Source organism: Anneissia japonica, unplaced genomic scaffold (genome assembly GCF_011630105.1).
Source record: "Anneissia japonica isolate Jap-2015-1 unplaced genomic scaffold, ASM1163010v1 scaffold287797_len360924_cov175, whole genome shotgun sequence".
Classification (NCBI taxonomy): Eukaryota; Metazoa; Echinodermata; class Crinoidea; order Comatulida; family Comatulidae; genus Anneissia; species Anneissia japonica.
In genome coordinates, this window is record NW_022720147.1 from 255160 (window position 1) to 277640 (window position 22481).

At 34.2% G+C, this 22481-nt stretch overlaps 1 protein-coding gene across 1 annotated transcript; it reads left to right on the forward strand.

Moving 5' to 3' along the window:
• The first annotated feature begins 3485 nt into the window (after positions 1–3485).
• Positions 3486–21658, forward strand: LOC117111266 (titin homolog). Its single transcript, XM_033254179.1, has 22 exons — positions 3486–3657; positions 4172–4224; positions 4454–4499; positions 5059–5157; positions 5598–5661; positions 6575–6741; positions 7245–7587; positions 8155–8520; positions 9177–9285; positions 9698–9816; positions 11414–13446; positions 13746–13813; positions 14087–14141; positions 14813–15301; positions 16071–16220; positions 16914–17084; positions 17534–17780; positions 18481–18650; positions 19600–19691; positions 19940–20089; positions 20917–21064; positions 21185–21658. Exons 1-22 carry the CDS (start codon positions 3523–3525, stop codon positions 21242–21244), a joined length of 5334 nt encoding a protein of 1777 aa, XP_033110070.1. The 5' UTR covers positions 3486–3522; the 3' UTR covers positions 21245–21658.
• The last annotated feature ends 823 nt before the right edge of the window (positions 21659–22481 follow it).

The following is a 22481-nucleotide window of genomic DNA, read 5'->3' on the forward strand; positions in this document are numbered from 1 at the left end:
TATATATATATATGTATATATATATATATATAAGATGTGTATAAGAGACAGTATATATATAGATTAAAAGGCAAAATACTGGAAAACAACAATATATATATATATATATATATATATATATATTAAAATCGTGATTATTAACGATTCGCTGGATGTTTTAAGTCCCGGACTGGTTTTGGCTGTTTCGACCTTGTTTACTTGTAGACTTTGGGAAATGTTATGAAGAAGAAATAAATGAATTAAATTGTAATAAAAAGTAATTGAACCTAAGAATATTTGTTGTTCTTTTCTTACTATATGTTTTTTATACTGACGAAGCAATTTTAAGTTAGGCCCTAATAGAATCGCAATATGCATCCCTGAATGTAGCCTAATGAAATAAAGTATACAGTAGGCCTAAATCCATTTATCATGGCCACAATCTGAATCATCGTCATCTTTATCGTAATTCGTAATCACATCATCATCGGCACTCATCGTGATAATATTATGATGATAAAGATGATGGTCATTTTATGATATTAGTCATTAAAAATATACATATAAAATACAGACAAAATAAATACGAGACAATATCAAATACAAAGTAAAAATAAAAATTATACACCAACAATGACAGGATTGCCAAAAAAGTGAATTTAGGAGCCTACTGTCAGGTGGCTTTTCAAAAAAGTGTAAAACACGAAAATGTAAATTTAATGCGCATGCGTGTGTGACTCCTCGGGCAACACAACGCGCACACCACCGCCAGACGATGCGGAGATGATCTCCGCATCGCAGCTAGAAAGAAGAGCAATGCTCGCGCGGGACATTTAATTTAGCAAAATAGCGGCGAGCTAGGCCTAGGCCTAGGTAGGCTTGGAAGTTCATGTTATTATGAGTCATTCTATTGTTTTTTGTTTTTCAAGTAATACCATTTTTTCCTCAGCTCATTTATTTGCTACTGCAAAAAGTAAAATTGAATCATAGCCTAGCTAGGCCCTAGGCTAGCTAGGCCTAGGCCTTTAGGCTCTAGCATAGGCTAGGTAGGCTAGCCTAGGCCTACACTAGGCCTAGCCAGGGATGATAGGCTAGGCTAGGGGCCGGACCTTGGTTAAGCTAGGCTAGCGCAGGCTTGGCCTATCTGCCTCCATCCAAAGTAAACACCATGCCCCTCTAGGCTAGGCCAGGCCTATCTAGGCCTAGGCTATACCCATGGGTCATGGCTTGAGCGCAGGTTGGTTTCGGGGCTGGGTACTTTTCTAGGGTTAGCCTAGGCTAGGGCCTAGCCTATGTTTATTTATTCACATCAACACCACAACCAATAAATATTATTTTTTACCTAGGCCTATTATAACGATAAGTTTTGGTAAAAAAGTGTTGGCAATCACACTAGGCCTAGTATATAGGCCTAGGCCTAGGATATGAATGTATTTTTAAAAAAAATGTATTTTTAGGCTTAGTTTAGGCTAGGCCTATGTGAATATTTTTTGGCTTGGAATTTTAAATTATCGTACACAAAAAGAGAAAATTTCAATAGAAAATATTTAGAAAATAATTATTACCAATATCGTAAGAATATTAAAATAAGTCTAGGAAATTGCGGTAGGCCTGTAGTAATACTTTCTTGCTTTTTGTCATTTAAAAAGAAAGATTTGACTACTGATTTGATAAGACTATTTTGTAAGTGCAACTGAGATTTCATCTAGGCCTGTCCGAATTTCCAGCAACTTTCAAACAATGCCAACAAAGGACAATGTGAGTTTAATTGATTTTTATGTTACTACTGTATATAAATAAATATTTTAGTATGTTAAGTGTATATCCTTTTGATTTGATTGATTTCACTTTCAATAGAATCAAAACAGCATATTTTATTTATTTCAACAACAAGGTTTTTGAGTGTGGTCTATCCGCCAGAGTTGATCAATTGGAACCCTCAGTACATTTATTATAAGACAAACAAAAGGATAAAAGACGAAAGTGAAACTAGATCTTACATTAAAAACAAATTAATTAAATTAAAACAGAAAAATGTAAAATCTGAAAATATTTATATAATAATGAATTAAGGAATACATTAAAAATAATAATTAGAAAATAAAATTGACACATTAAGAATCAGCAAATAATTGAAATATTAAAATAATCCAGAGAATTAAAGTACACATTAGAAACACTAAAAACTTAATTGAAATAAGAAAAAAATGGTCCATTGAACAAAAGGAGAAAAGAAAAGTAAAATATAAATGAAAATACATAATTAATATTCTGATTCTCTTTTACAGGGACTTTATTAAAACCACCATAAACAATAATATCTTGAAAAAATGAACAGGTTTATAGACAAAAATGATTTACTTTTAAATAAATTACAAAGCAAAATATTATAAAAAAATTTAAACACAAAAAAATGGCCACAGGGAAAATTGCGCAAGCTTCTGGAGAGATTTAAAGCAATATCATCTTGTGTTTATTTTATTATCATTTTTGTCGACACACTAATTTTTTACAGAATGTTGCTGAATGTGACGATGATGAAGATGTCAAAGACACCATAGTGAAATCCTCTGAGCAGCTGTTGGATCTTCTGACCAGCTCTAACAATGAATTTGACATCAAAATGGAGGTAATAGTGGAAACTTATTTTATGGTATTTATTATAAGTATTAAATTGGTTTTTCAAATTACTATTTCAAATGTGTGACCACCGAGTTTCATTAAGGATAATAAAGTGAAAATTCAAATGGCTGAGTCAGGTGCACCATATTGTTCCTTGAAACCAGATCCATTAAAACTGTGATTAAATGATTCCTTTAAGTATCATGGGAAACAAACACATTTCATGGCTATCATATACATGGTTACTGTAAATATAGAGTTGAATTTGGTCTAAGTTCCATTTGGTCTGATTTTGCCGCTGGCTTAATTGGTTTTAGTTTAATTTGTCTCCTTGGGCAAAATTGGTTTTAATCCATGATGTTTGTTGGTTAAAATTTTAGTCCAGTGTCGGGTTGTGCCGAGGTGGGGTTGTGTCAAACGGACCTGGTATCATGTACTAATTGTAGCCGCTTATTTGGGACCTCGCATCATGTATGGTACATGAAAATGTATACTATCAATATCAGCATTCTCCCGAAGCCAGACATGCTGATTCAAATTTGAAATTTATATTTTAATTAATATGCAATTGGACTTTCTTAATTTGCTCGGCCAATCGAATCGGGATAATAGTACCAAAAATAATTTTTTAATTGGAAGGACACTGAATATGGATGTGATACTGCTAATGACTGCAAAAACCAGCAGTAATTAATTGTAATGTCTTATTACCATATTGATTAATTGTAATATGTATAATTATATTGATTCTATAATGTGTGAAATAAAATTTTAATTGAAATTGAAATGCCAAGACCTATAATATAATATTTATTTCAAGTGATTGTTGAAATGTATTAAATTTTTTTTTACACTTTTTGCAACATCTTTTCGTTTAGGAAGCAACTACCGAAGTTCCTTGTTACAGCAGGAGACTTTGAAATGCAAATGTCACTGATTGAATCAATGGTACGCTTAGTGAAGAAGTCAGAACGTCCACTGCATGCCAAGAAATGGTTCCAACAACAACAACTGGCTGTCAAGTTTCTTGAGATAAAAGACTCCTGTTTTGATGCAGTATGTTACATTACATACTAATTATAATATACATTTTTTTTTTTGATTATTTGATAGTTATATATTTACATAAAATGCCCAGGGAGAAAGGTAATCTACCAGTACAAAATTTGTTTCATATTCTAAATCATTATGAATTACAGTAGAGCCCCTCTTTTGAGACACCCCTATTATGGGGACACTTTTGGTTGGGAATCAAGGGAAACATATATTCTAGCACTAAGGTCAGCCCCCATTAAGGACACACTACTATTAAGCGGACATGTTTTCTGGTCCTAAAGGTATCCACTTAAATAGGGGTTATACTGTTAAAGAGAATTTTAGTGTGTCTCCAGCCAAATCGCTGCACTGACATGGATAGTAATTCAGTATTAAAAACCAGTCACTTCTAGGTAGAGTATTTGACTTTCAAAATTGACTGATATTTTAATAGCAAACAAATTTAAGTTCATTCATTTGTCAAATTTATACGTTCCAAATGTAATCCTCAAAATTATATTTTCATAATTTTTAGGATTGTAGAAAATTCTTGAATTATTTGAATGAAACTGCTGGTAAAAGAAGAAGGTAAATTGCTCTATATTTTATTTTAATAACCAAATTTATAGTTTTCTATTCCTAGAATTAATTAGATTTTAATCCATAAAATATATTTCTGGATATTTTTTAATCATATCATCTGTTTATATTACTTTGGGAGAGAACAACATGTTTATGAATTTTGACAAGCTGCGCTGTTTCAAGGTCAGGAATGTAATAAACTGTCTGTATTTATAATTATTATTTTATATTTCAGTGTGTACTCGTATGCAGCTGTGAAGGCTTACCTTGGCTATCATAAGGTCAGTAGCATTGCAACTATTGGCTTCATTTTAGCTATTTATTTAAAGACAGCTCAAATATTGAACTCTAGCCTTGTGTGTGAAATGCTGTGGCTTTGTGTCCAAACCATGTGACAGCTGGAATGTTTTTTCATGACTTAAATCAACTCCACTGCAAAGAGTCTCTTAAAGATAATTAATTAATGGAACATTATTCTATCCTGTAATTAGTAAGAGTATTTGCTGTTGGTTGTGAACATCATAAAAATAGTGGGGGAAGAAAAATACTAATAGAATAACAAAATATATAATCATAGCTGTACATATTAAATATCAATTAAGGATATTAATGACAAATTTTATATACAATATATACAATAGTCCTCCAGCGGAAGCACAAAAAGAGGAGTGGATGGAATTGAATTGGGTACCAAAAGATCTCCACAACTCAGCACAAACACAGTTGCTACAACTTGTAGTTTAGCCGACAGCTGAGCTATGCTGCCCTCATTGAGCAATGCTTTTTTTTAGTGAAATTGTTGAATATTTCACTATTTCACAACTTTTGCTGTCTTTGCAGTTAGTTGTTCCAAAAGGTGGGAATTTGTCAGAATTCTGGGTAGACGTCAATTCTGTTTCTAAGTGTGTTACAATCTATGTGGATGATGAAAATGATGCTGTAAGTTGATTATTTAATTCATTGATTAACTACTTTTTATTTTTAAAAATATTTGTTATTGAATTTTTTTTACAAAATCAAAATTGTTTAAGTATGGTAGCTGAGAAGGAGAAAACACAGAGTTTATAGAGTAACATGACTTATTCCATCCTTCAAGTGGTAGGTCTTTCACAATAGTATGTTACCAACAATGGTAGATTCAAGGGCCACCTCCCTGCCTCCCTCCCCCCACGAAATTTTCCAAAATAAAAAAAAAAAAGAAAAAATCTGAGAGTGCCATAATCACAAATTTTCTTACCACAGCCCCAACCATAGTGTGACTGAGATGATTAGACCATCCATCTTTGAATGTCGCTCATTGCACCCCTCTCTCCTCCCCCCCCATCCTATTTTAATTCCAGGATTTGCCACTGACCAAGTAAAATTAACTTTTTTTTCAGAATGATTGCATGTGGGAGACTATCACCATCAGTTCTGATGATGTTGATAACTACACAATTAAAGGTAAAATAAAATAGTATCAATGAAATGTATATATTGTATACCTGAATTATCATAATGTTAAAAACCTTCATAACTAAAAACTAAATCCTGGGGGAGCTTATCCCCAGTTTCTGTAGTGTGAAGTGGATGAGAATTGTACTCCCCCTGGACAGGACTCTAGTCTATTGTAGGTTAGTCCCCAGCAGTTTACTGGTACCCATTGATACAGCTGGGTGGACTGAAGCAATGTTGCTGAAGTGCCTGTCCCAAGGACACAAGTGAATCTGCACAGCGGAGACTCAAAAGCCCCAACCTTAACCGCTTCACCAAACTGCCGCTACTAAAAAATAAAAAAAAAACCTTCATTAGTTAATTATATATTTAGAAGGCAGTCCCACAAGTCCTTTCATATATTTAGGCTGAATTCATCCTGTTATAAATATGCATTCCATTATTTTCAATTTCTATTTTATTCTTTTTATTTTTGATCTTTATTCTTTCGTGTTTGGTTTTGTAATTGTTGTTACACTTGGGCCATGGGTTCTTCAGCGCATAGAGTTGATATACAAGATACTCTGCCCTAAGCAGAGATACAACCCTTGTTTCAACTTAGGGTTGGTTCCAGTTTCAGTTTCTATGGTCAATGAATGTAACAAAGACATTTATAATACAGTTACTGTATGCTGTATTATGTCACTGCAGTAAATAAGGGCATAGTGGAAAAAATATATACTGACTTTTGAATACTTAAATTGTAATTTAGGATCATGATGAATCTGGCGGATTAATTGTCATGCATAAGATAATAACAATCTGCCATTGAAGAAGTATTGTCCAAGGTGAAAACACCCTCTAAAGGCCATACAGGGCCAAAAATTTATTTTATTTTATTCAAAAAATCAGGGGCCCTCACTGCTTTTCTTATTCTTGGCAGAGGAGGGCAGTTATAATCTATTGCAGATGAATTTGAACATCCCTGTGAGTGACTTATTTGAGAAGTGCTGTGATAACAGTCAAGTAGCCCAAATGTTATTTGACAAGTCTGTGGATGTCACCCATGCGTTGAAGTTGGTATTTGGAGAAAAACCTGCCAAGAAATATGTAAGTGCTGTATAATATTTAATACAGTTTGGTTTTAAAACAAATGAAAAGACTAATTTATTTATTCAACAATATTTCACAAGGGGGTTCTTAGAGCAAAGCTGACTTAAAGAGGTCTTCAAACAGTACTTACAAATATATAAATAGGTAGGTACTGGGGTGGATGCAAAGTGGGGTGGGGGTGTGCAGACGTTGCGATCTCACACCCCCCACCAAAAATTGTATTAAGAAAAATAATTGTTCTATTGTATTGTTGATATATGATTTTATCATTACTAACATAGTAATAGTAAGCTTTTTAAGCAGTTTCCGGGCAGCTAGCGGCTCATATTCTCACAATTTTCTCATCTCAGCCCCACCCATGGTGGGGGTTGATGTGTTGTCGACTCTCACACCCCTTCCTATGAGAATATATATATGAGAAGTTACAATTTTTTACATTAATGATTAAACATTCATCTTAAAGTTAAATTAAACAGAATAATTTTTTAAATCTAATTTAGAGATCTACTGGAAAGGCATCTGTATCTGAGATGGACATCTGTGTCAACAAAAGTAGCAAATCCAGTCATAGAATCAAACATCCAAACCCAGACCTAATGTCTCAAATGCCAGACCTCATAACCTCTCCAACAAGTCGACTGATGGATTCAAGTAGAGGACACACAAAGCCTTTACAGTTGCCGTCTGCGTTAAAAACACATGAATCAATGCTACAACCCAGGGTTTCTATCCCTTTGAATCCTATGATGTCTCCTGCAAGGGAGATGCTGGCAAAACCTGGTTGCAAGACCACAACACCTGCTAATGGAAGTGGACAAAGCAAAAAGGATAACCATGACAAAGGTACTGTACCATGGATAATATTGAAGAATTAGATATACAATGATTGATAGATTGCCAATGTTGAAAATGGTACAAAAATATATAAAGCAAGATTGATATTCATTTGCATTTACAATTAACACAAAAAAAAAACAGAATATTTTATTTTATTTGTAATTATGAAATGTGATTTTAAAAATCTAAAAAACTTTCAACAGCAATTAACTTGCTATTTGCAGGATGAAATAAACTTCGTGATGCTCAAATTTCAATAATAATTGGCTTGTGTATTTCCTAGGATCCTAGCATGATACATACAAATGTTTAAATTTTGTTTTGGAATTTTTTTTTACACCATATTTATAGAGGGTGAACCTTCCGGCATATTCTAGAAAATTGGCTGATATTCAAGGGCCCTCATTTTAAAATAACACAACATTTTGACAATGATTACTAAACCCTCTCAACACTTTTACTATGGCTAGAAATTGAAAAATTTAGTGCACTCGTTAATGTTTTATGTGTATGTGATATTTTCCTGCTAACCCAATCACATCAAATGAAATTTTAAAGAATTTGTTTCATCAGATATTCCTAAAACACCCAAATCTAAGCAAGGAGGTGCAAAAAGAGTGAAGACACCATTACGTATCACCATACCCAGTGATAAGTCTACCACTGATACAGCCTCTGATACTGATAAGGAATATAATGCTAGGAAGACCACAAGAGAAAAGAGAAGGAAGTCAAGTGAGAGCATTAAGGCATTAGATGAAAATGCAAAAACATTCAGTAATAAAGATAATTCAGTACACGTAAAAGAACCAGTTAGAGTGGCAGTTGATTCACCAGGATGTCAGGTACATGAAGACATTGGTGAGGATGTAACAGAAGAGGTTGAAGCTTCCACTAAATCATCTAAGAAAACAGAAGTTGACGAGGAAGACTTCCCAGGTAATATTTGGGGAACTTTTCTCCTTGCATGTAATTTTTATGCTGTAGTATTAGATGTAGCACATTTCATCTTTTTCTCAAGTTATGATGACAAAAGTTATATTTGAACTTGGTTTGCACCAGACAGGGTAGTTGGGAACATTGTAATCATGGCAATCTCTAACTTTTTAAAGTTCTTTTAACCTTTTTTTTTTTTTTAACTTTTTAAACTTTAAAATTAAGAAGAAAACAAAAACAAACAAAAGCAAACTAATGTTTACAGGAAACCATTTAGTAGTAGTAAATTCTGGCTGTCTAGTCCCAATTCATAATGATTCTGATACAAAAAAAAAAAAAAAAAGAAACCAAACAAAAGCAAACTAATGTTTACAGAAAACCATATATTTACTTGCAGATTTGTTTACTTTTTTACTTTTTTGTTGCAGCGAACCATTGATTGACACATTGGGTGCGTTTTCGCAACCGGTTTGGCCAATGTTTGCTAGTGCATTCTATTGTAAAAAAAATCTAAACTCTCCACAATCCTTGTAAAAAATCCTAGTGTATAGGCCATTGAAGGTTCCAAGTGAAAAGTTCCACTAGACGCAATTTTTTATAAGTATGGTCATATGAGCATCATTGCATTTAATATAGTGTATTTGGTTTATTTTTTGTAGTAGTAAAATCTGGCTGTCTGGTCCCAATTCATAATGACTCTGATACAATACCAGACTCCTTGCCAATCCCTTCTAGCTACAACAGTCAGCTCTGCAATATGGAAAGAAGGTAACAGATTTTATATGCCATTTATCAAAATCTCATAAAAGCTAGTACTTTAGCTCAAGACAATTTAATGTAGCTGTCCTTACCTGGAATGTACTACTACCTTCAATTCAAAATGGGATTTGTATAGCTGCTTTTTAAAAATTATACCTTTTGTGAGTGATATTGCTATTTAGAAGGCATTGAAATTCATATTTAGGGTGCTATACAAAAGTGGATAATCATAACAATATATTTATATACTGTAATTGCTGGAAAAGAATGCCCAACATCAATGTATAATTTTTATTTACATTGAATTAATTATTTATGTGAATGTAATTTAATACCATTCAAATTTACATTAAAATGATATTGTATGAAATATTTTCCACATGTTTACTAACATTTGGCTTATAATTTGTTTGTATTGAAGTGAAGTGTATACTAAGAAAGTATACTTAGCTGCACTGACCCCAACACTGAGTACAGTGTCAGAGGAGGAAAGTTCTCGCAGCAAGCACACCACACCTATGGTTAAGCAACCAGAGCAAGGTGAGATAGTAGTGTTTGCGTATGACTGTTTTATTTCTTTACATTAGTGTAGATATGGAAAGTGTAGCTCTGTCCACAATAGTAATTTTTTTTTACAAAAAACTGTTGTATACCATAAATGCTTGAATAAGCGATGCTGCACTTATAACATTTTTGGAAGCTTCAGTGCGGCGCTTATTCGAGAGCAGTGCTTAAAAAAATATATTGGCGTGGCACTTTCCATGCCCATTTTCTCATGTTACCTATCTCCCATATTCTCGTAGTTCGACAGACCTATAGGTCATACGTCATCGTACATAAGTGTTTATAAAGAAATACTTGTGTCTTCATTGTGTTATTTATTCATTTTAACATTGTGTACATTGTATTTAAAACCCTCTTTCTCAAAGTGTTTAATTTTACACAAGGTAACATAATACTCCTGATTAAGCACCTAACGAAACAAATCACGTTTGGTGCGGTGCTTAAGCGAGAGCGGCGCTATTCAAGCATTATGGTAGTCATGATGTGGCTATGTGCTCATGATGTCATGTCATCATGATGTCATCATAATGTCATGTCATCATGACCAAATTTGATAATCTGAACAGGGCTTTACCAGTTAACATTGATTTGAACTTTGTTATGCTGCCCTCAACATAAGATATTTTTATAGTTAAGCAACCAGAGCAAGGTGAGATAGTAGTGTTTGCGTATGACTGTTTTATTTCTTTACATTAGTGTAGATATGGAAAGTGTAGCTCTGTCCACAACAGTAAATTTTTTTTACAAAAAACTGTTGTATACCGTAAATGCTTGAATAAGCGACGCTGCACTTATAACATTTTTGGAAGCTTCAGTGCGGCATTTATTCGAGAGCAGTGCTTAAAAAAATATATCTCACATATTCTCGTAGTTCGACAGACCTATAGGTCATACGTCATCGTACATAAGTGTTTATAAAGAAATGCTTGTGTCTTCATTGTGTTATTTATTCATTTTAACATTGTGTACATTGTATTTAAAACACTGTTTCTCAAAGTGTTTAATTTTACACAAGGTAACATAATACTCCTGATTAAGCACCTAGCGAAACAAATCACGTTTGGTGCGGTGCTTAAGCGAGAGCGGCGCTATTCAAGCATTATGGTAGTCATGATGTGGCTATGTGCTCATGATGTCATGTCATCATGATGTCATCATAATGTCATGTCATCATGACCAAATTTGATAATCTGAACAGGGCTTTACATGTTACATTGATTTGAACTTTGTTATGCTGCCCTTAACATAAGATATTTTATTTTGTTCCTACATACACTGTACTGACGATACGACGCTAGAACTGCTTCACTTATGCATGACCATCCTACGTTCTCTGCATAACATATAGATTTGGCTAAATTGCATCCTAGAATCCATGCGACCACGAGAACTCAACGTCATTATATTCTACGTACTACTGTTGGTAGGGGACATGAGTACAGAGAACAAATTTAATAATAAATGTGTATAATAAACACTTTTGACGGCAATATTCAACAAGGATGTTCAAAGTGTTAATTATTTTTGATATGAAAAATTATTGTCATTTTGGAGTGTTGGTTATATTTTCCAGAGAATTTAGATAAAAATGAAGCAGTAGATGATGATCTTAACTTATCACAAGATTCAGCTGCTTCATCGCAGTCAGTCAAAATACTTCTAACGAGTCAAACCACAAGGGCAAAGCCGAAATACAACCCCAGCCTAGGAGGCCACAAGAAGCAGATAAAATCAAACAAACCAACCAGCAGAGTTCATCAACAAAAAGTAAACAGACATGAAGATATTGATGAAGTGATCCTAGAGAATGAGTATGATCCATATGATTTCCAGGTAGAAAAGAGACCAAAGAAGTCAAGGAACCAAAAAGAAATACACAAAGATAAAGAAGAAAGCACATCTAAGTTTAAAAAGCCAAAGAAAGGCAACAAGAAGGATCCATCAATTAAAACGATAAAAGTAATCACAGAAGATAAATATGATGAATATTCTTTTGAAGTTAGCGATGAAGAATCAAATAGAAAGCAGAAAGCCGATAGAATTGTGGTTGAAAGTGAAGATGATGAACCCATTCCATATGATCAGTTTCATAGTAAAAATAAAGAAAAAAAGAAAGCACAAAAGAAAATTGTAGAAGAATATCAAGAAGACTCTTTGAATGATTTTAAAGAGCAGAATGAAGAGAAAAATGAAACTAATAATAAAGGGAAAAGAGGTAAAAAAAGGAAGTTTGGCAAGGAAGTTAATAACAATAAACCTGTTAAAGGAAAACAAAACAAATCAAAAAAGAAAAACAAAACAACGATGGACAAAGAATATACAAACATAGAAATTGGCAACAAGAAGCAAAATACAATTAACTGCAGAGAAAGAAAAGGAGTTTCAGAGATTGAGATGCTGAGGGATGCATGCACTGACAATATGGATTCAGAAATTCATGATGCAGATCTTGAAGAGTTTAACTCGATCATTGGATCGATAATTAAGGGTAAGAAAAAGCAACCAGGCAAACCTGTATATGAACAAAACACGCAGCTAACAGATTCTGATGAAAAGTTTTTGCAGGAAGGTAAGGATGTCAGGAGACCACAGAAAAGGAAACAGAAGAAAGAGGAAGTCATTGATGGTGTCACTTCTGCTAAGGAACTTGATGAAGTTGAGTCTGCAAAAACAAACAAGGAAAATTATACATACTCACAAGGATATTTAAATGAAGGATTAGAAAATCAGGAACAGAAAATTTTGATAGAAAATGATGAGCAGAAAAAGGAGAAGAGGAAGAGTATCAGAAACAAGAATGATCCTGGAAACAGCATTGTAGGCTCCTCAAAACTGGTGATGAACAAAATAGAAAGAAAGGAAGATGCATTTGTGATGACACGGAAGAGTAAGACAAAGAAGAAAGAAAGCAAAAAGGAAAGACCTGAGAAAATCATTGTGGATAGTGACATAGAAGAAGAGGAAGAAGAAGATGAAGAGGAGAGATTAGAAAATCAGAAAAGAAGCATTTTGAAAGAAAATGATGAGCAAAAGAATAAAAAGGAGAAGAAAAGTATCAGAAATGAGAATGATTCTGCAAACAGCATTGTGGGCACATCAACGCCTGGGATAAGTAGAATAGAAAGAAATGAAGACACATATGAGATGACAGGGAAGAAGAGGAGCAGAGTTTCAGAAACAAAGAGTAAAGAAAGCAAAAAGGAAAGACCTAAGCAAATAATTGTGGAAAGTGACACAGAAGAAGATGAGGAAGAGGAGAGATTAGAAAATCACAAGAGGAAATTTTTAAAAGGAAATGATGAGCAGAAGAAAAGGGATAAGAGGAAAATTATCAGAAATGAAAATGATCCTGGAAACAGCATCGTGGGTGCACCAAAACCCGATATGAACAGAATTGAAAGAAGTGAAGACACATGCAAGATTACAGGTGAGAATAAGGGCAGAGTTTATGAAACAATGAATAAACAAAGCATAAAGGAAAGATCTGAGGAAATCATTGTGGATAGTGACACAGAAGAGGAAGAGGAGGATCCAGATAACAATGTGGATGTTAGTACACCACCAGATGATGCACAGTCTGTTGCCAGCTTCACCAAAATGTGTCAGGTAGGATGTCTATTTGATTAGTGCTTGATATATTTTGTGTGATTTTCTATCTGTAGGTCATAGTTATAGTACTAGAGTATGTAAAAACCATTCCAAAAGTAGGACTAGCATTTACAGTACTTGTGATTTTTATGATGGTGATGATGGTAATATTTGTTGATAATAGTAATGATCACTATCATCATGATGATGTTTTGTTCCTTTTTATAAAGCATTTAGGTTCTCTGTAATGCGCAATGTAATTGATCAAAGATAAAATATAATTGTTATTGTTATTATTACTGTTTTCAATTCCCTAGATTCTTCTGACAGATGTCAAAAGACCTAAGAGATCTCGTAAGTCTGTCAGTTACCAGGATCGAGGCAGGTAAGCCTCCATAAATTCCCTCAGTTGTTACCTTATTGTAGAATGGTGTGGTGCTGTTGGTTATCTCTTCAGCTTGTCTCGTAACCTTTTCGTTCATACACACCACTTCTTTTTGTTACCTTCATGCTCTTTTTAAACTTTCATTCATGTAAAACACACTGATGTCATAGACCATAGTGTTGTGTATTATATTGTGAAGTTATTATTCTTACACTAGTAAATAACTCACCTGCCATGTCCTGAATGTTATTATTCAATGTTTTGTATATTCAGCTCTGTGGATGATAATCCCTCAGTAGGTTCAGCGGAAAACCTCTCAACAGAAATGGTGAGACTCTGATATATTATAAAACACTTTATTGCAATTGAATTAAAAAGTAACACTCATCTTGCAATTTTTCAAGGTATAAGTGAGAGTGGCTGATGCAGTGGTCGGGGTTCAAACTTTTAGTCATGAGGTTGGAGCTTTGAACCTCTCACTGTGCATTTTCCTTGTGTCAGGCAATAGTATTAGTTTTTTCACCACCACCAACACCACACAGTTTTAATTGTTGTGAATGTTGTGGCATTTAATGTAATAGTCTGTGTGGAATATAACTAGGGGTACTCCAAAGAGAGTAGAGAGTGTTGCCAATGTATGCATCTAAAGGCCAACTCAGACAGCGTCGTACGACGCAGCCCAACGCGATTTGTTGTCGCGTCGGTTCTGTGTAAGTTAAACGCAGATGCGATGGTGTGCGTCGGGGGCAGTCGCGTCGTACAATATTTAACATGTTTAATATTTCTCACGACGGCTTAAAACTGTCCCCGACGATAAATCGCGTCGGGCTGCGTCGGCCGACGCTGTCTGAGTTGGCCTTAATGAACATCACAAGCGCCATTCATGTCAAAATGCTCAGTGTAAATCCCTGTATTACACACACACACACAAATACACAGACACATTTTTCTGTACTTATCCATACAACAATACATAATATGCCTGTTCCTGCACTGCAGAATGAAGAGTTGAATACTGGAGTCACAAGAGCTCCAATGAAGAAGCTCAGTTATACTAGCGAGAATGATGCTGTCAGCACTGTCAGTAGAAGGAGCTGGTTGATAGAAAAGCAAAAGAAACAAGTAAGCACTTACTCGAAAGGACACACTAATGTCTGGGTACAACACAGTTCAAGAGCGGCTGTGTATGCTTCCCCATGGATATCTGACTCCAGTAAGAAAGCTGATGGCAAAAGAAACAAAAAACGGTCTCACCCTAAGAAAAGCCAGAAAAGGTTGTCTTCAGTAGAAAACCAGTTCCTTGAACCAATCACCATAGAAGACAATTCCTCTGACATAAATGAGCAAGATGATGCTAAAAGAAGGAAAACAGTAGAAAGAGAAGATGAACTGGTGCATGTGAAAGAGAAGAGAAAGCAGGTACATGTGAAAGGAAAGACAAAGACTGCTTCCAATGAAACAACTCCTGCACATGATATAAGTAAAAAGGTAAAATTCTCTTTTTCGAATTCTCTTTCTAGGCGTATTTCAAATTATTTATTGTTTTTTTGTAAACGACATACCATCCATGATTTATTGATCTTATTAAATTAACTTCTATAATGATTTAAAAATATTTTACATATTTTATAATGCAATATTTCTTCAAGTCTTGCAAATGTAATTTGAAGTTGCTTTTCTTTAATTATAGGTAATACACTATTATAGAAAAACACCAGCTCACTAAATTGAGACATTATTTTTTTTAAAATGTAAATAATTCAATTAAGACATCAGATTTTGAAATATTTTGATGGCATTCTGAACTAACATGGATCTTGAGTACTGTGTGAAAAACCATGTAAGAGTAATTAGTTGATTAACTGCCGGTAGTGGTGCCAAGATTTGCCCGACGAAGGTGGGGAAATGTCTATGACAAGGGCCGATTTAATGGATGGCTTATAGGATGATAAACAGAGGGTGGCGGGGGGATCAGAAACCCTTGTAGTGGAGAGCTGCTCCCCACCCCTCCATGCCTGTTGGGAAGAAAGAAAATCTATTTAATTTCTACAGTTTGTGGTGGAAATGACAGTACAGGTAATAAAAAATAATGATAATAATTCTGAGATAATGATGATGACAGGGGTAATTACAGCAACAATGATGATGACAAGAACAACAATAAACTACCAAAAGTAATAATATTAAACAACATTTATGTGTAACTTTCTATGTAACAAAATGGTATTTTAAATGAATATGGTCTTTTATTTAAAAGCAACCTATGGCACCCCATAAAATACTATCAAACCAGGAGGACACCAGTGAGCAAAGTAATCTATATTTCCAAGTTTCTGAGAATGAATTTAACTCGTCAGCAAAATCTACAACGAGCAGTAACAATTCAGGCAAAGAACACCCTGTAGAGGTAAAGAAAGCATTTATTGTTAGTAATCCTAATGAAATAATGAATTTATTATTATTAATATAGCATATTAGTATGTTATTATTCATCATTATTGTTTTTATTATTGTTGTTGATGTTGAAAGAGTTATTATTTCGATGGTGTTTCCAATGTCAATTATAACTAGTTATTACTGTACTGTATTTCAATATTATTAACAATATTGTTAAAAAGTTGTAGAAAAATCAATTGTTTTTTGTTCTATTTTAGAAGTTAATCAACAGGTTATTATAGCGTTAACTATTTGTTGTGTATCTTTTTTAAATACTGTATTAAATAAATACACAAGGTAATCTTATAAAGTACTTCAAAAGATAGATATAATAGACCTAGCAAACAATCAAATTATTATAGAAATAATAAATAACATGTCCAGAGATGTGCATTTCTCAAGATAGTGTACAGTATACATGTTTGTTATAATAATTGTATATTTTATTTTTATTTATTTTGTTTAAATTTTTTTATTTATTTTTTTTATTTTTATTATTTAGCATACTCAATCACAGTACTATGTTGGAATAGTTAGATGAGAAAGTTACAAGAAATCTTTAAAAGGTGGTGTATCACCAGTGTGCAAACCAGTTTTTGCTATTTCCCATAGCCAGAATTTCTTTAATGAAATCATAATCACTGGTTTGTGTTTTTGGCAGCAGCTCATGAACTTCAATTTTGATTTTGAAGAGGATTTCATGGCCGAGGATGAGGAGGAAGAGGAGGAGGAAGCTGAAATGCTTAAGACACCTGCTCTTCCTGAGAAAACCAACTCTGACCATTCATCTTACAAAACACCTATGGTTAAAAAATCTGTCAGAATAAATCAAAAAGTAAGTTGTTTTTGTTGTCAGTTTATTAAATTATTATCAATGAATTAATTGAATGTATTAATTATTATAGAGTGGGTATGTGTTTTATTAGGACTTTAGTTGAGTTACATCTCCACCCCATGATGCAGTTATTGTAGTGAAATAAGCCTTAGTTGTCAATTGTGCTATTGTTTAATCGAACATTCCACTATGATAAACTAAATAATAAACTAATGTCTAAAAACAGATCCATTAGCCTCAAAATAGTTAATTTAATATTATTTCCATATTTCAACTAGCAAGAAATTTTTTATATATGATTACACAAATTAAAAATAGATTCAACTTTACTTTAAATTAGGGGAAATTGATTAAAGACTAAATATCCTCTATCAAAATTGAACCTACCCAAGTATAATTTATATACCAACATATAATAATCATTATGTTTCTAATGAATGTTGTGGAAGGAAGTGCAAGATGCTGTCATCAATTCCAATGCATCAGGGCCATCTAAAAACCCAAGACCATCAAAGTCTACTTTAAAGCGTAAATATGAACAGGAAATTGAAGATGAAAGTGATGCAGAAGATGAACCGGAAGAGGAACAGGATGTTACCATCTATGAGATGATGGAGAAGCAATCGGCAAGGAGGAAGTCATCATTATTGATACCAAAGAAATTGTTTCAGCTTGATCAAGAAGAAGCAGATGATGGTACAATAATTAAATCAGTTTGTATTACAAGGGAGAGTAAGGGGTTGGACCGGTTGCTTTGTTGTTTAGATTACTTCCTACCAATGTAATATTATTCGAGTACATCAATTTGTCTAACCCATTCTTGCATGGAATAATAATAGATTATAAATTGATGATGATGGTGATGATGATAATAATCACTTGGCAATTTAAAAGCATTGGTTATAAAACATTGGTGTGCCATACATATTTAAGTTGGCATTGTTGCAATTCTCCCAATTGAAAAATATTTACAGGTAAATTCTACATAAAAAAATTCAGCTGCAATGTGAAGCGTTACTCCTTTTGAGCGGGGTTTAATGACTTGCAAAAACATACGTACACATAGCCAATGTATAGACTGGAATGATGTTGATGAATGATGTTTATTTGTTAAGAGGGCCAACCTAGACTACATAGGCTTAATCAGTGTTTTTTTTTATTTTACAAATACTAAATGTTTACAGACGTGCCGGTTATTTTTTCCGGTAAAATTGACAGTTTAAACGACTTCAGGAGACACTGCACAGTGAATGCCTGTGCCCCAGGGGTGAAGGCCAAACTCGTCTAATTTCAGCCTGAAAAGGGACAAAATTGATTAATTTATTTTTAATGACAAAGGGGCCACTGTATATGCAATATGTGAAAACTGCTCTGATGGTATTTCTTCTTATATAAGATTACTTAAAAGAAGGACACAAAGACAGAGCCGATGAAGTAGATGATGCTGAAGACTTAATGATGACACCTTCCTGTTCCACCCAGTTTAGAGGATCAGATAATGAGGAGATTGGTGAAATACAACAACTTCTACATTTTGTTGGTGGAACCATAAAAAAACAAATACAGGTATATAAAGATGCCACAACATAAAATATTTAATAATAAATTGGATATATTACTTTATTTTTGTTGTGAGGTCATCCAGTGGTGGCGCTGGGGGAGGGCATGGGGCATTTGATACCCCATTAGACAGGCCTGGACCCCCCCCCCCCCCCCCGTCCCCCACACCGTCATCTGACTATGTCACCAGATCAAAAATAGATATAATAGTTATTTGCCTATTCAAATAACATTACTGTATTTTGATTGCTAATTCCTTATATTTTGGTCTAAAAGCGCAATTTAGATCATACTAAGCCATAAAAGCCCTCCCTGTGAACCGTATGCCATGGCTAGGTCGTCGGATCAAAAATAGAAATAATAATTTGACTATCCAAATAACGTGTTACTGTATTTTGATTGCTAATTCCTAATATTGTGGTCTAAAAGCGCAATTTAGATCATACTAAGCCGTAAAAACTCTCCCTGTGAACCCTAGGAGGGATTTTTTGTTCTGGGCCGTCAACCAAGGCTCTAGTCGGCCCTGGTTTGGCCTGGGCCCTGGGTTTGGACCCCTCCGTCGGACATGTTGGACCACTTGTCTCTAAAATCCTGGCACCACCACTGAGGTCATCATAGCTATCTTGGGGTGCAATCTATTCAATTAGACGAGAATTTCCATCTGACGTTGGTACAGTACTATGATGTAGATTAGTATGGTTAGTAACATACTATTAGTAATAGTAGTAATAGTTAGGCAGGTTTAAAATGAAACTGGTGCTGAATTTATTGCATGGCTATGAATATTCATTGAAGTTTGAAGCAGTGGTTGTGCCAGCTGAGTTTTCAGTGGGGTACAGGAACCCCAACCCCCATCAGGGAAAAGCCAATTATTTCATTAGGGAAGGTAGCTTAAAAAAATCATATTTACAGTATATGAGTGTTATTAAAATATAAACTATGTGCAATTTTGCAGGCCAAGCAGAATCAAACAAAGCTACTGACAGGGTGTGCCATCAATACTGCCACCAAGCATGTCAAGAGCCTTTGGAGCTATCAGCAGACAAGGTAAACTGTATTTGAACTTTTGTTGCCACTTGAACGAGTTGCTGGAAGTGTCAATGTTGATGCTCTGATATTATTCACATTAGATAGTTTATGCCAGGTAATCAAATAGATTGAAGTGTGCGAGGAAAAATTGTTTATATTGTTTCTATAATTATAATTTGGGATGATAGTGATTTTAATGGTGATGTACTGTATCTTTATCAGGAAAAAATGATTTTACTTCTTTGATTATGTTATTTTTATATCAGATTAAAGGAGTTTGAAGCTATCAAAAAGAAGATTCTGGCAGAGGTTATATCTTTGGAGGAAGATTTAGAATCAATGAAGAGAGTGGAACAAAAAAGTATGAAGCTGATGAAACAACTGCAGGACAAATTAACTGCCAAGCTCGATCAAAAGTAACACCATAAAACTTTTTATTTTATAAAGCATATGGGTAATACCCTGTTCTCAAAGCACTGAATCATATGAGACAATTGATATTGTGAAGTACTGTAGTAACTTAGCATCCGGGAGATTCTAGCTTGCTTGTGCGAGTGTGGAAAACCATCCTGATATCCGTGACTTGCAAGAGACTTGGCTTGAGTCTTTATAGGCAGCAATCCCTCTTCCACGCAGCGTGTAAGGTGTTGGACTTCTGATCATGAGATCAGGATTTCGAGGCCGATGCACGTCACATTGCTTGTCTCCTTGGCCAAAGTACTTTACTTATGTTTGCACCCAGGAGTATAAATGGGTACCTGGTAGGATGGTGTGGCATTGAACATTTATGTGGTTGTGCGTGAAAAGCAGCATGACTAGGGATACTCCCCTGGGAGCAGAGAAAGTTGTGTTGGTTGCCAACTAAGTATCCGGTGACCTGGGAAATACTGATGCCAGCGCTTTTGTATGTTCTCTGGAATGTGAAAGGCGCCATATAAATTAAGATTCGAAAAAAAAAAAAGATGCCATGTTTCTATATAAACTCTCATTATGAAGCTTAGGGAAAAGTCCTAGCATTTTTAGAGGATTTCAACTCAGTGCTTCAACCACCAAGCTCTACTCTCATAGTTATTGCATTTCTAAATTTATTTAAAAAAAAATGAAACATGGCATTTCCAAATACAAGAGTAAATTTCTTGTTTTACTTTCCTATTGGGGTTTGCAGGGAGCAAAAATTTACTCACACACATTCATCAGTCATCGGTCAGTTCTAATTCTCGAGTGTTTTTTTTTTTTTTTGTAGTATCACAGATATGAGGAATCTGCATCAAGAATTCCAGGAGAAACGTCTTAAACTTGAAGGTTGTCTCCAAAAGCAGCTGCGAAATGGCTTTGATAATATTATTAGTCAAGAGATGACGGAGCTTAAGAACAGACTTCTAGAAGATTCAGTAAGTATACAACTATACATCATTGACGGTTGCAAAAAGAAAGATGTGTATATACATTGCTATCAAGTATTTTTTTTCTTTTGCAGACAGTTTAATTCATTTGTATATTTCTTATTTTAGAAACACCAAGAATTGATGCAGATGAAGAGGTCGCTATCATCCTTCTTTACTTCAGTGTGATCACAGGCCTGCCGAAGATTTGAGCCAATCTTATTTAGTCCTGAATTCAATAATGCAGTTAATGTTTTTATTTTTGATTGCATATGAAATCAACTACAATTAAGTTGAATTTGAATCATTATAAAATCAATAAAAGAATTTAAAATAATAATTGAAACTTGCAATAAGTAGAACTCTAAAGTTCAAGTGACTACTTGCTTACTAAAAAAACAAGTTCCCACAACTGGGATGATAATGAAATTATTTATCCATATTTAATTAAATTTCAAAGTATTTATTGTTACAGTATATGCAAAAGTATTTATTACAATAATGTTCAGTGTTGCTGTTAAATATTTTATAAGCTAGGTGTTGGATTTATAGTTTTCAAACCTTTTATTTAAAGATGAATAAAAAAGAAGACAGTTGTATACAGAAGATATTACTTTTATTTGCTCATTTAAAGTGATTGTAAAGTGAAGTGGCTCAACATTGAAATTAATATATAGCCAAATCGCTTGATTTAAATATCATTCCTGAGTGTTCAGTTTGCAGTGGTGGATCTAGGATTTAGCAATAGGGGGTGGATAATGCGATTTGCTAAGCACCAAGCTGGGTCGGGTGGTTTTGCCAAGGGCGCAGATGTGTTTGGAAAGGTGAGGACATTTTGTGAGTTGTGCCAACAAATTTTTCATGATGATTTTCTGCAACCATCGATTTCTAATTAATATGTGTGACGTAATAGAAAAAAACAATTAAAAACATTGTCTTTAATGTATTTACCTTAGGCTTACCTACTTCAAAGCCTAAAGGCTGAGTTGGGAACATCTGGAGAATCTAGTTAATTGCTGCGATGTTCCACTGAAAATAAAACTCAATTGCCTTTAATGTATTTTAAATTTATTTTACCTCCTTCGTGTGCCGAAAACTAATATAATTATTATTACACGCTATTTCGCACTGGAGTCATGTATTATAAGTACAGTAATTCAGATGTTTGTAAGCAGAGATGAGTACTAGTTGTACAGCACACTTTAGTTAAAACCTGGGTCATTTATGCAGTTCATTTCCACAATTTTCAGGCATCTTCGTGACTACTACATGTAACATGTATACATGAGAAGCACACACACAAGACGAGTGAAAATTTTTTTTTTCATGTCACTGAAGTGGGGTGGCTAGCCATCCTGTTTACCCCCTCTAGATCCACCACTGGATTGTGCTTTAATATTAGGGAGCTTTCGATTTCGACGCTAGA